At 32.2% G+C, this 13006-nt stretch overlaps 1 protein-coding gene across 1 annotated transcript in view; it reads right to left on the reverse strand.

Moving 5' to 3' along the window:
* Positions 1-213: 213 nt before the first annotated feature.
* LOC137465496 (lysine-specific demethylase 4C-like) overlaps positions 214-13006 on the reverse strand; it is a 28280-nt gene continuing 15487 nt past the window's right edge. The window contains exons 4-5 of the mRNA XM_068177571.1: positions 8416-8609; positions 214-447 (exon numbers count right to left, since the gene is read on the reverse strand). Of these exons, the coding sequence (XP_068033672.1) occupies positions 288-447; positions 8416-8609 (354 nt within the window). The 3' untranslated portion in view covers positions 214-287. The remainder of the gene's footprint in view (positions 448-8415; positions 8610-13006) is intronic.

The following is a 13006-nucleotide window of genomic DNA, read 5'->3' on the forward strand; positions in this document are numbered from 1 at the left end:
GTATCAAATTTGGGTAAAAAGATTCAAAAAAGTTGCTGTTGAGAAGAAGCTCAGGACAAGAAATAGCAAGGGCACAGAGGAGACAAAAATACTACCAATGAAATTCTAATGAACAACAAAATACTAAGCCTCATTTTCGTAAGTTTCACTAAGCTATAAGCGTCGGTACAAAATAAAGTTCTGAGAGAAGCCATAAAAAAAAAAAAAAGAAAAACCCAAAACAAATCAAATAACCACTTCCATTCTTAAGAATTCCTCAGGGCAATAATACTGTAGACACATAAAAGTCACACAACATTAAGTAATAAAACAGTAGGTGAGTCAAGAACAATGTTTCTCACTTTCCTCAAGGGCTGTCCTTCAAATACAATACATATGAAAATATCAGAAATCCTGCCTTGAGCTAGTCTTTCAAGCCGTTTCCCATGCTCTGGAGGAATAGCATACCTAAAATTCACATAAAGAACAGGATGAAACGCTTCAAGTCATAACTTCTACATAATGACTAAAAGTCATCATTCATGTATGATAAATATCTAACTATATAGAAGTCAAAAAGATTAAAGACTGGAAAATTACATAGGAAAAAAAATATACTAACATCTAAGGAAAAAATACAGACATTGCGTTTTGGGGGGGCAGAGGTTTGAGAAAAAACTAGCTTATTTCTACTTTAAATATTGTATTCTGTAGTTCCAAAATGTAATATTCACTATTTAAAGTCACATTCATTGATGATATTTGATATTATCACATCACCACAATTAAAAGAGAAACACATATTTTATTTTTCCAAACAAAATTTCAAAATTTAAAATAAGTTTAATTTATACAAGTTTAATTTCTTTGAATTTCAGCGTGCTTTACAAGACACAAGGGTTCAACAGAAAAATATAAGCTTTAAACAGCTATATTTTTTCCTATAGCAAAAGCTGTGGAATAAGACTTGGCCTTGTATAATCACTACAATTAGAGTTTAAAATTATTAAAGAAATAGATTTTCTTCAATTTACAGAATTTTACATATCTTAGAAATCCACTGTTCTTAATGTAATCTAATTTCTAAAAAAAAAAAAATCCACATGCTGTCTGCAACAATTCAGAAAAAAATACAAAAGAACACAATATTTTTAATGTTTACTGCAGCCAAAAAATTGAGAGCTAATGAAAAGTTGTTTCATTTCTGCTTCTCTTTGTTATTAACGTATTTACTGCACCTCATGGACTTATGTATGTTTTAATTAGGATTTATTATTGACTTTAACTGCTTTAATATGTGATATAATAGGCTTTTGTTTCAGTTTAATGTTGCAATAACAGTGGATTGATTCTTCTCTAATAAAACACATGGTTTAGAAAAGAAGGGAATGTATATTCAGCTGTACATCATTAAACTAAGCAAACATGTAGTCTTTCACTACACTGTGAACACATTTCATTCATCAGCCTTGAAAACTCACACAGAAAACCAAGCAATAAACATCCAACTACCTCAAGCTGTTATTTGCACACATGCTAAAATTTTACAATTTTACTCTATTACAACTGAAATTTTTGCATAGAAGGCATACGACTACATAAGTCAGTGCTCCATAAGATAAACATATGTCCACTGACAAACCATTCCAAATGGTATTAAACAAAGAGACTTTCAGTTTACTATGCTCAATGTTTGCAGTTTTAATCAGAATTTTGCTGTCTCACAAAAATGCACTTTGTTTCTCTCCATTTGTACTTCCAAAGTGTTTGTGACTGTTTTTCACTCCATATTACACACATACCAGTCTAAACTATATGTTTGCCATCCTTCACACTCCATTGGAGAAAAATGTTATGTATAGCATTATATACTGTAGTGTATGTCTTTAAATACACAACTCCAGCCACCAACACATGAACAGATACTGTTTATATCTAACAAAAAAACTCAAAACTAGATACTGCACTTTGCTTTGACTCTAATTAAACTGGTGTTCCTCCTAAAATGTTACTCCTTCAAAAGTACATGTTATACAATTTAATAAAAATATGGAGCCACATGCTTCCATTTTTAAGTATAAACATGTGAATATTACAAAAATACAGATGTCAGTTAAGCTGTCCGTAAGTCTTTTGGAAAGACAGTGCATGATTTAACTGGACTACAGGTATTTATTTAGTTAATTTAAAATGACAAAGAAGTACAATACATTAAATGAAAATCAGTGTTTTTCATCATAGTCTTCACTTGAATTGTACGGTAACATCTGCTACTCAATCCTTTACTTCTTCCCTCTGTTGAAATTGCTTGTTCTTCATAACTAAGACAAGGACAAAGGAATGGAGACAGACAACCCTTTGTACTATGACACATCAGGAGCGCCAATGTCACTCTCGAGAACCATTCAGGCTTGATTCCTAACACCATTTATTAGAAAACTGAGCTTAGCAGACATGCACCTGCCTTTCATGATGAAAAACATGAATCTTGCTGGATTCTCAGTCTACTCTACATTAAACAAAAAGCTCCCGAATTCAGATGACCAAGTCAGAGAAAAAAAAACATTCACCATTAATCACAACAGCTAGCTTAAGTGAGAATTTGAACACTTAATAGCTCTTAGAAAAATATCTTCATGTGTGTCCAGCTTTCTTTTAGCCACATTACCAGCCACTAACATTTGCTTGACTTCTCATAGGATAAGGTCAAGTCCAGCCACCTCCAAAGCAAATGTAATGGTAAATCACTAACAGGTCAAAAGAGTGTTTCTTGGATTACAAGCAAATAAACATACAAAAAGTTGAGAAAAGACAAAAGGGAAAATGATGATGCTAACTAAATTTTAATTTTATTAGTTCACAAAGACATACTTGGTAAAGTTTGAAGAGTCTTCATTCATTGATAGTCATACTACAAGGACAGAAAAAAATATAGTACATATATTTACCTAGTATTGTTAATAAACATCTTCTGAAATATGTCTTAGTTCAGCAAATCAAGGGTACTGGCAACAAGATTAACTACAAGTAAGTAATAAACATTAAATCTATGTCATTAACTTGTAATCAATTTTTATATATATGTTTTCAAGATCAATGCTTCTTCTCAGTCACATCAAAAGCAACAAATTGTTGCTTTAGTGTCCAAAAACTGCTCAGCCAATCAAGATGATTATCAGACAAGCAGCCTCTTCTATCCACCCAATCATTCTCATGCTAGTGACCAGAAACGGAATGTGAAACAATTTGAGCTCCATTCTTCCAAAGTCAGGTGTATGCACAGATAATGCTTAAAAGGAAATTTAGTGTGATGCTTAATACTTAACCAAACTACTTCTCTAAACCCCATGTTATATATAGACAAGGTAAAAACTGCTGATGATTTTTCCTGCAGATTGGTATTTTAAAAATTCAAAAGCTGCAAACCCATAAAATGTTGTTATAAGTAAACATTATTAGTTTTTTTCCAAAATTAACCATATTAATTGATTCTATAATTGGCAACAGACAACTTGCAACATTCATATTATATTAAAATAATGCTATCTAACTCCAGGCACTGAGCTCAGAATCATATGACCCTTTTAACAGCAACTGATTTACTTTATTATGTAATGTATTTAGGTGGTTCATCTTTATTATACATAAATCTGATCTATACCTTCTTAAAATATAAGCAGATTTAAATTTCATAAACTTAATTTAGGAAGTTAATACATTTATTGGTTTGCACAAGTCTGTTGCCACCTAAAAATCTAAACCTTCCTATTCAATCTAAATATTTTAACAAACAAAATCCTCTTCCACAGGAGAAAAACAAAACAAATAAACAAATAGAACTTTTCCTTTTCTTCTAATCCCTGACCAAAGTTCTTCCACTTTGTGAAGAACATTGAAACTAGCAAATGACTGCTCTGTTTGAAGCATGATACTCCATCTGAGCTGCTGACAAACCACTATACTATTTAATTTCACAACTAGAATCTCTATTTTATTACAGGCATCCTTGTGACTCATAGTATTTCTAATTTTTATAACAGTTTTCAGCAAGAAGTCTGACTAATCCTAATGGAAACTTTATACTTTAGTCCCATTTCTGCCATACAGTTTTGACTTCCCTGTAGTTTTCTGCATCTATTTTGTTTCCTAGACATAGAACATAACTAGCAAACATGTCCATACCATCCGCGGTATGCACAACTTTTCCAAAGGTACCAAGACTCTTCCTTTTATGATGAACTTTGCATCACTTGGCCAGACTTCAACTAGTTTTTGTCTGTTGCTGATTACACTGAAAGTTCTATTAATCCTTCCTCAGAAGGCCCTCTAAGGACCTAGCTGAGACTCTCTAAATCCATTTACCTTATTGCAATATTTGTTCTTAAATCATACAATGTCAGCACCAGTCTGAGCATACTTTTCCTTCTTCACCTTTTTTGTCTATAATTTTGTCAAAAACTAGTATCAGAATGCCATCCATTTTTATCCCATCACACTCATAATCCCATTACTATTTCCCCTGCTACTGGGATTCAAAATCTGAAAGCCTTCAGATGAAATGTTTCAAAGACTTCCACAACCCCTACTGTGTAACTATGTATTTTTCCTGATTTTTCCACCTCATTAAGCAAGATGAAAAGGTATTGATACACATTCTATACCGACAAATCCCTAAAAACAGATTATAGTCATGGCAATGAAGAGACAACAGTAAGGTTGCTCCAAGTATAAATTTTAGGCAACCTAGAGATCAGATTTCTTGCCATCCTGTATCCACTGAAATCACGACTAGAGCTCCTGCACCTAAATCCCTGCTTTATTTTGATTGTCACAATAGATTTATTTCCTCTTACAACTTAAATAAACTGTCAGGTCCAGTCTCACTCTCCTAATCCATCTAATTTTGGCTGTCTAAGCATTCTTTCTTTAACAATCTGGTCTCTTTTTCTTGATATGGTCACAAAGATGGAATTATCTCCTCCTTCTGTAGCATTTATTCCTGTTTACTTTATGACTGACCAACCCTGCAAGGCATTTTGTGATTTATGAAAGACATTACTAAATAGGAGAGTTTTTTTAACATAATGTTATTATCTCTTGTCATTTTCAGTCTTCAGAATAGCTAGGAAGAAAAGACCAGATGGAATGTCACAGAAAAGATGCTAATTCATACGTAAATTATTGTTTGTATCATACTGCAAGTTTGCATAGTGCCCCTTTCAAGGGAAAGTAAAAACCTAGTTCTTCATGCAGAAAAGAATTCAGGCCTTCACCATCGGATATAAAAGATAAACAAACTGAACACCGTATTTTAAAGTATTACTTTCTAGAGTAAAATAATATATTCTCTATACATCTTTTCTTTTTTAAAATAAAATAGGAAAAATTGTTCTATTATTAATATTATATTTTAAATACTCACAATGCCATGAAAATAATTACTTTCTGCCTGATTGAGAAAAACTTCCTTATATTCATTATTGTTCTTCTTCAAGAATATTTATATCATCTCAACACTTAAAAAAATTCAATACATGTTGTTCACAAGTCAGGTAATCAGAACAAAGAGTAAACCATGTTTTAAGATATTTAATAAACCCAGAATTATTTTCAAAAAATGTGTATGTCTTGTTCAGATTTTTTATTTATAAACTTATAATGGAAATTGAAGCATTATCTATATTTTACAAAGGATATAGTACATATATTAATACCATAGTATTTCTACTAGTAACAAAAATCTGATCTCTGCTAAGCATTAATTTTCAAGAGCACTTTAATAGCTGAACATGACAAAATTCCTCAAATTATTACACAAAACAAAAAATAAATTATCTTAAGGCCTATACCCCTGAAACAATAATTACAATAGAAAAACAGTATTTAACGACAAATGCCAGAGTGAAGGAATTTTTAGTATGAGTAAGCAGTTTATAAATACCATTACAAAACACACCAATATCAAGAGATAATTGAATTAATAAGCCACACTATCAATCACACCAATGGTTTGTCTTGCTAATAAGAACATTTACTAATAATAACTTTTTCTAAGAAACTGAGATATAAAATGAGGTAGCATTTTCAAGGTATCTTTCCCCTCAGAATGCAAAGAGAAATTGCCTAATAGTAAGTAATTTTAAGTCTCTTTCCAGCAAATCTCTCCCCACCATATCCAAATCTCTTCTGACCTTATATTATCCTATTTCAGGGTTTTTAAGTTCCTTCTTCTCTTTTAAGGTATTTCCTCTTTAGCATATTTTTGCAAGTTAAGAAAAATCTATAAATTAATGTATGTATTATGTTACACATGTGATACACAAATATATGCCTAAACATTTAAACAGCTGTAATCCTAATTTTGTAAGTTATCAGACACAATTTTCCCCCATGTTTCATATGAGGCAGTCAATGAAGGAATTGGTATGCATATCATAGAACTATAGACTTCTCTGTGTAACACTTGAAGTAGAAGTATGAATTATAATATGTAATGCAAGTTAACCTACGCCTAAGCACTGCAGAAAGCTTCAAATTCTATAAAAACTGCTACAGCAGTCAGACTCAGCTGGCTGGCCACTAATAGTGGCTCTCAGATATAAATGGCTGTCCTTTCACAATTCGGAGAAAATACACTGCATGTTAGTTCTCTGAAAGACCAGTGCATCTGTCTTGAAGAACCACATGTACAACCAGTAAAATCCAAGAATATGTATTACTACTATGTATGTCAAGTTATTTTGTTTCACTAAGGATTGTCAAATCAGTTGAATTAAAGAGTAGATATTTTCTGTACTGTATCATAACATTCAGCTCCTATTCCACTTGCTTGAATAAAATATTATACTAATATCACATTAAAACAACACATTTTACTGATAAATGAACTTTGCATAAATTATTGCAGCATTCCTCCAGTAACAAACACATGTGTAACATGAAATAAATCTTTAGCTGTCTTTCATTAAACTTTCTTATAATGCTCTATTTCTTAAAAATATGGGCCAATGTGGTACAGAAAATGAATTTGTATCCACCACTATTTATTCAAAATATGAAGAGGTCAGTGTTTAATGATTTTGTTCATTAGAAGCATAAACAAGTATCTGTAAACTAGAAAAGCATTTATCTTGTTATTGACTCATATCTCCTTCAAAAATAATTAAAGAAGCTTTCCTAGCTTTTTCTCGTTGTAACTAAGGACTCCAGAGTTTAAGTTCTCTACTGTTTGGAATTTCACTGTTTGTTCTTCAAACAGCACTTTTAAAATTCCTAAGAAGCAGAACAAAACTCTATGCAATCATTATATTATTTACATTTTCTATCATCTTGGAACATTCTGAAATCACTTATCTTTACATCCATTTTTTTAAAAGATATTGATGATACAGTTAACAAGACTTTCTGTATGTTTAATTCTATCAAAGAAGCAACCTCACATACCAATGTATATAATTTATCAATTTCAAACATGGACCTGCTTTACTTCAATAGGTGGTATTCACCTTCTCTGCCTTAACTCAAGAGATCCATTACATAAGCAAAGCAGGCAAACATAAGGCAATGATCTAAGAGTGAGCATCTGACCAATTTACCACACTCACAGTATAAATATATTATAGGTATTTGAATTTTGTATGGGTATATAAAAAGAAAAGTGACATTTTATGGAATTACAAGCTGTACATTTTCTGTCCACATTTGGATGACTAGAAACTGCCAGAATTGAACTATGCATAGCTTATCTTTTGCATATCTTTTAATGATTTTACACTCTCTTCACAGGTGTTCTGAAAAAAAATATTTTTTTAACAAAAGGAATATATTTGTCTTATATACTCGGGATACAAGTATATCCCAATGTATTAAACCACATTGTCTGTTAAGGCTGTTCAACCAAAAATCTAAGATTACAGAGAAAAGACAGTAGAAGTTTCATATGCAGGAAGTACCTTTAGCTCTGAATCTTACATCCCACTGGTCCAGCTGAGTTAACTGCATAAAATATGACTCTGATTTTAAAAACCAATTAAATGCATGTTCAATCCAAAATATGGTAGGTAGCCCCAAAAGGCAACAGAACCAAAAACTGATTTCAAAGAGTTCTTTCAGAAGTTCCTCAAATAGTCTTGGGGGTCCCAACATATTAAGCTACTTATATTGTATCTTTCAAATATGTTTCTGTTGAACTCAAGTAAGTCTTATGTAATTATCTGTCTTTCCCTTTAAATTAAAAGAATGTATCAGTGTGATTTCATAGTATTATGAGCTTAAAAAAAACCCTCACTGAACTACTATCTTAGCTTTTTAGTAAAGTTTGCCACTGTGAAGCAATCATAACCCATCTGTTTGGCTTAGTCAGCTGAAATAAACAGAAGTCGTCTTAAAAAAAAAACAAAACAAAACAAAACAAAACAAAAAAAAAAAAAAACTTGCCATGACTTTGGCTCCCTGAAATGGAGATAATTATTACAGTAGAGATCCATGTCTTCAGTGTGCCACACAAATGCTGTTTTCCACATGCCAAAATAAAGATATGGTGTATTTACACCCTCGATAGAAATTCCACACTCTTCTCCTACAACATCTAATATTGTATTAAGATGGGCAATATTCCATTCCTCAATACCCTGAAAAAGATACATAATAAAAATATTACTAAGCTTATAAAGCAATGTAATTTTATATAACAGTCCCAGTCAAAAGATGCACACTTGGTGTAGCTTTTCAAAAGATAGTGTGTTTATACCTGTTTGTAAGCACTTTAGAAGACAGTTCAAGTTACTTGAAAAATTCTCTTGACCTTAATCAGTATTAGATGGAGTTATAAGTCTGAAATGTTCAGAGCAGAGAATACAGAAAGTTCCTATCTGGTTTACAATTTTATATCAAATCTAACATAGACTGAAACACCACACTACATAGAAAAAGGTACACAAATAATAGCTGTAGACAAAACCTTCAGTGAGTTGATAGCTGGAAGCCACTAAGTTTTACAGGGCCTATCTATGCTTTTTTATTACTTACAAAGTAATACCAGGTAGCATGAGAAAATGGTTTAAAATTATTTTACATGTGTAAATTTACCATTTCTCTGCAAAATAGAAAAACTAAAATGTTTACTTCAGATGTATTTCTAATCATAATGATGTACTGCATAAGAAATATACATCATAAGAAATCTATTGATTTCAGGGGATTTAAGCTGTTCTCCTGTGTTATTCCCAATAAAATTCATATATTAAAAGTCATTCATTAAGCAATACATGTGGCTTTTGTTGCACTTCAGATTCAACTGCAAACTGCAATTCTTATTTCAGGTAATACAGCACGTAAGAGACAGTATAACCAAGATCAAAGCTACAAAACTGAAGAGAAAAAATTAGACTTCAATATAACAGCAATTATTAGCACCTCCAGGGAAGACATTAGCTGGTGCTCAAGCAGTCAGAAAACCAAGAAATATAATCAAAACGATTAAAAACTCAATTCAGACAAGTTTTATTGGGAAGACAGCCTCTAAGCACACTCTTAACCATGAGCTGCTCTGCCCAATCACTAAATCTATAGTTCTGGTAATCTTTCTGGCATATGAACTGATGGCAGACTGCAGCCCTGATGCAGCTGATTAAGACTAAGTATGATGATATTTAATAGTTGGACAGCTGGAATAGTAAGAATACAGGTTAAAGCAAGAAGTCAGGAAAATTTAATACTCTCAGTTTTGATTTGTTTTCTGGGATTTTTATGTCAAACATGTTATTTATGAAGCAGCTAGAACTGATAGACAAGAAGATAACATCTGTATGAAGTTGAGACTTCTCACTGAAAAAGCTCTTCTAACCACATGCTTCGGCTATTTCACTTATTAAGAAACACTAAGTTATTTGGAATTTTACAAGTGAGTAACAATGTTTATAGAATTATTTCATATCAGACAGCATTTTTTTCTTCTTTTAAAATGGAAGCTTGGGTTTGATGCATTTGTGAAACAAAAAGGCACTTGAAATTTAAAAAGTAAAAAAAAAAAAATGATATCCCAATAAAATAAAAAACACCAATCTGAACTCAAAAGAATAGACACTGGTAAAATCTGCACCTTTCAAATATGAAAACTGGCAGCAGCAAATTAATACAGCAAAATTATTACCAACTGTAAAATAAAAAATTTGAAGCAATAATTTTTAAGTAATAAGTCCTCAAATTAATTTAAAAATTTTATTTTTTAAATCACATGAAATTTATCTTTGTTTACAAATGTTGCAGTTGATTTGGAGAAACAAATTAATATAGCAAAGTAAGAGCAATGATTCAACCACAGATACATATACTGGATGAGAAGAAAACAAGAAATACTTGTAAAAATCAACTGTTAACCTAGGTAGTTACTCTGACAATGGCCAAACACTGCAAGTACTGAATGATTTGCACTTGAAGGTTTCTTCAGACAGAAGAAATGTTATATTTCTATTCAACAGTATTCCATGGGCTTTTTTACCCATTATTCGTCCCATTGCAGCATTTCACCCATGTAAGCTTCTAGCAACCCTAACATCTTGAAATCTTAAGTCTTCTACTAAAAATTAGGTAATAGCTAAGAGATTTTTTTTTTAACAACACATCTCATCCTTGCACACTGCGTTAAATTGTATCACAACTAGTCACCAAGCAAACTGCTAGTGATCTGCCCTCAAACAAAAGCAATTCCTATAATGGAGATCAATCCTAGAACAAATAACTTGCTTCAAAATACCAAACATACCAAATAAACAATAACAACTTCTACACTCAAGATAGATGAGCTACTTCCTCTTCCTAAAAACTATTTTGGACAAGTATTCTTAGCTTAAAGGGAAATGTTCACTGAAACTGGCCAAAACACTAAAATCACACTGATTAATTTAAACTCCTCCTACATTCCTTAGACTTAAAACAATAAATTAGTTTCATATTTATGCCCAGATTGTTACAAGTAGTTATTACAAATTATTATTAAAGATGTTACTTTACCTCACAGATGTTTTTTAATATTCAAAAACATTAGGTAAAATGCTTATATGATTTTAACATAAAATATTGATTCTTATTTTCACAGTAGTTGTATAATCATCTTTAGATGTAGCAATTGCAATGAACACTAAAAAGATCCCAGCTGTGAAAGTGCACTTTAATAGGCCAATACATAGCCATACTTCTCAAATTTTAAGCATATTTTTGCAGGTTATGCTAAATTTAATAACAATTGTTAGAACAGCAATACATATATTACTTGACCATGACATATATCTGGTAGTTTCTTACAAATACTTACAAATACATTTAGACATTATAATCTATTCAATGTTAAGAAAATACAAAATATTTATTCTTCTCAGAATATAAAAAGACTACCAGAATATTATAATAATTTCAAAGGAATATGTCAAGATACTGTTTCTAATTTATCCATATTTCTGATGGTAAATTCTTTAAAGAATACCTGTCATCACTTACAGCTGTACCACACAATCCAATAACTAGCAAAATTTTACTTTTCAGCAATTTTCCTTCTATAAGATGACAAACAGGCTTGAAACACCTCACCAATTACTGTCATTGCTACACATGCCACACTTACCTTGTATTTCCTTAGAGAAATATTATAAGGCACATAGTAGTTTATACATAAGACTACTATTCCAATCTTCATTCATTTTGAAGGTGATTCAAACTTACTGTAAATTACTATAAAGAGTTTTTATTACTCTTAACAGCCTTTGCATCTGGTTTTAATGCAATGTGGAGACAAAGAGGGACACCTGACAAGCATTTCTCATCTGAGTGCCTGCACACTTTGTAAGGAGTTGACCCATTGTTTTCCCAAAAACACAAAGAATAATGTTTATCTCAGTGCATTGGTAAAAAGTGAAGTTCACAGTTGAAAGCTTCAATCTCTTTGCAAATAAGAATTAAAAAGTCTTCAAGTGCAACAATGCTTTATTAATTTTTTAAGTACTTTAAAAAGTGACATGATGCTAGTCTTTTATTTAAACCAGAAATTAATGGTTCATGATTTCTGTATGCATACATTATTACGCGCAATCCTTTTTCAGTGTTTATTTTTTCCTTTGATTATCTCACAGCTGCATTTCAAAATTAATCTGGTGAACAAGACATCAGTTGCACAACTATGATTGAAGAGTCCTTATGGCTGACTGTAACAACCCCAAAAATAAAGAGGAGTAAAAAAAACTAATTAAGAGACAGAGTGAAAAGGAACACAACAAACATTAGAGAAAAATTTGTGCTTGCTAACCCACTCCTCTCTCCACATAGCCATGCACTCACATCAATGAATACAATAAAGCCACTGCCTGGCTTTTACTGCACATTTAAAATCATTAAAACAGAGGAAGAAAAAGGCTACGAACCAAATCTCTACCATAAACACGCAGATTAGGAAATACAATCTGTCTCATTAGATTGTTTTTACTTCTCATCATTTCTGAGGATATAGTCATTGCTTTTTACGCCCCCTTTTGAAGGGTGGGGAAGTAGATTCTTTGGAAATCACATCAGAACCTAAATTACTGCTCACATTGATCTCAACTATGAGTAGATCACAGAAAAAGATGTCATAGAATAGAATAATTTAGGCTGCAAAAGACCTTTAAGCTCATCCAAAACCGCCATTAACTTGGCTCTGCCAAGGCTAAACTATGTTCCCAAGCACCATACCTACAGGTCTTTTAAATGTGCTCAGGGCTGGTGATACAGGTACTTCCCTGGGCAAGCCTGCCCCAGTGATTGGTACGACTTCCTTTCCATGAAAAAGCTTTTCCCAAAATCCAAAGTAAATCTCCTCACTGGCACAACATGAGGCAGTTTACTTTAATCCTGTTGCTTGCTACCTGGGAGAAAAGGCCAACCCCCATCTGGCTACAACCTCTTTTCAAGCAGTTGTAGAGAGTGACAAAGTGTCATCCCCACCCCACGACCCCCCCTTCCTCCAGGCTAAACAACCCCAGCTCCCTCAGCTGCTCCTTGT

Source organism: Anomalospiza imberbis, chromosome Z (genome assembly GCF_031753505.1).
Source record: "Anomalospiza imberbis isolate Cuckoo-Finch-1a 21T00152 chromosome Z, ASM3175350v1, whole genome shotgun sequence".
NCBI lineage: Eukaryota > Metazoa > Chordata > Aves > Passeriformes > Viduidae > Anomalospiza > Anomalospiza imberbis.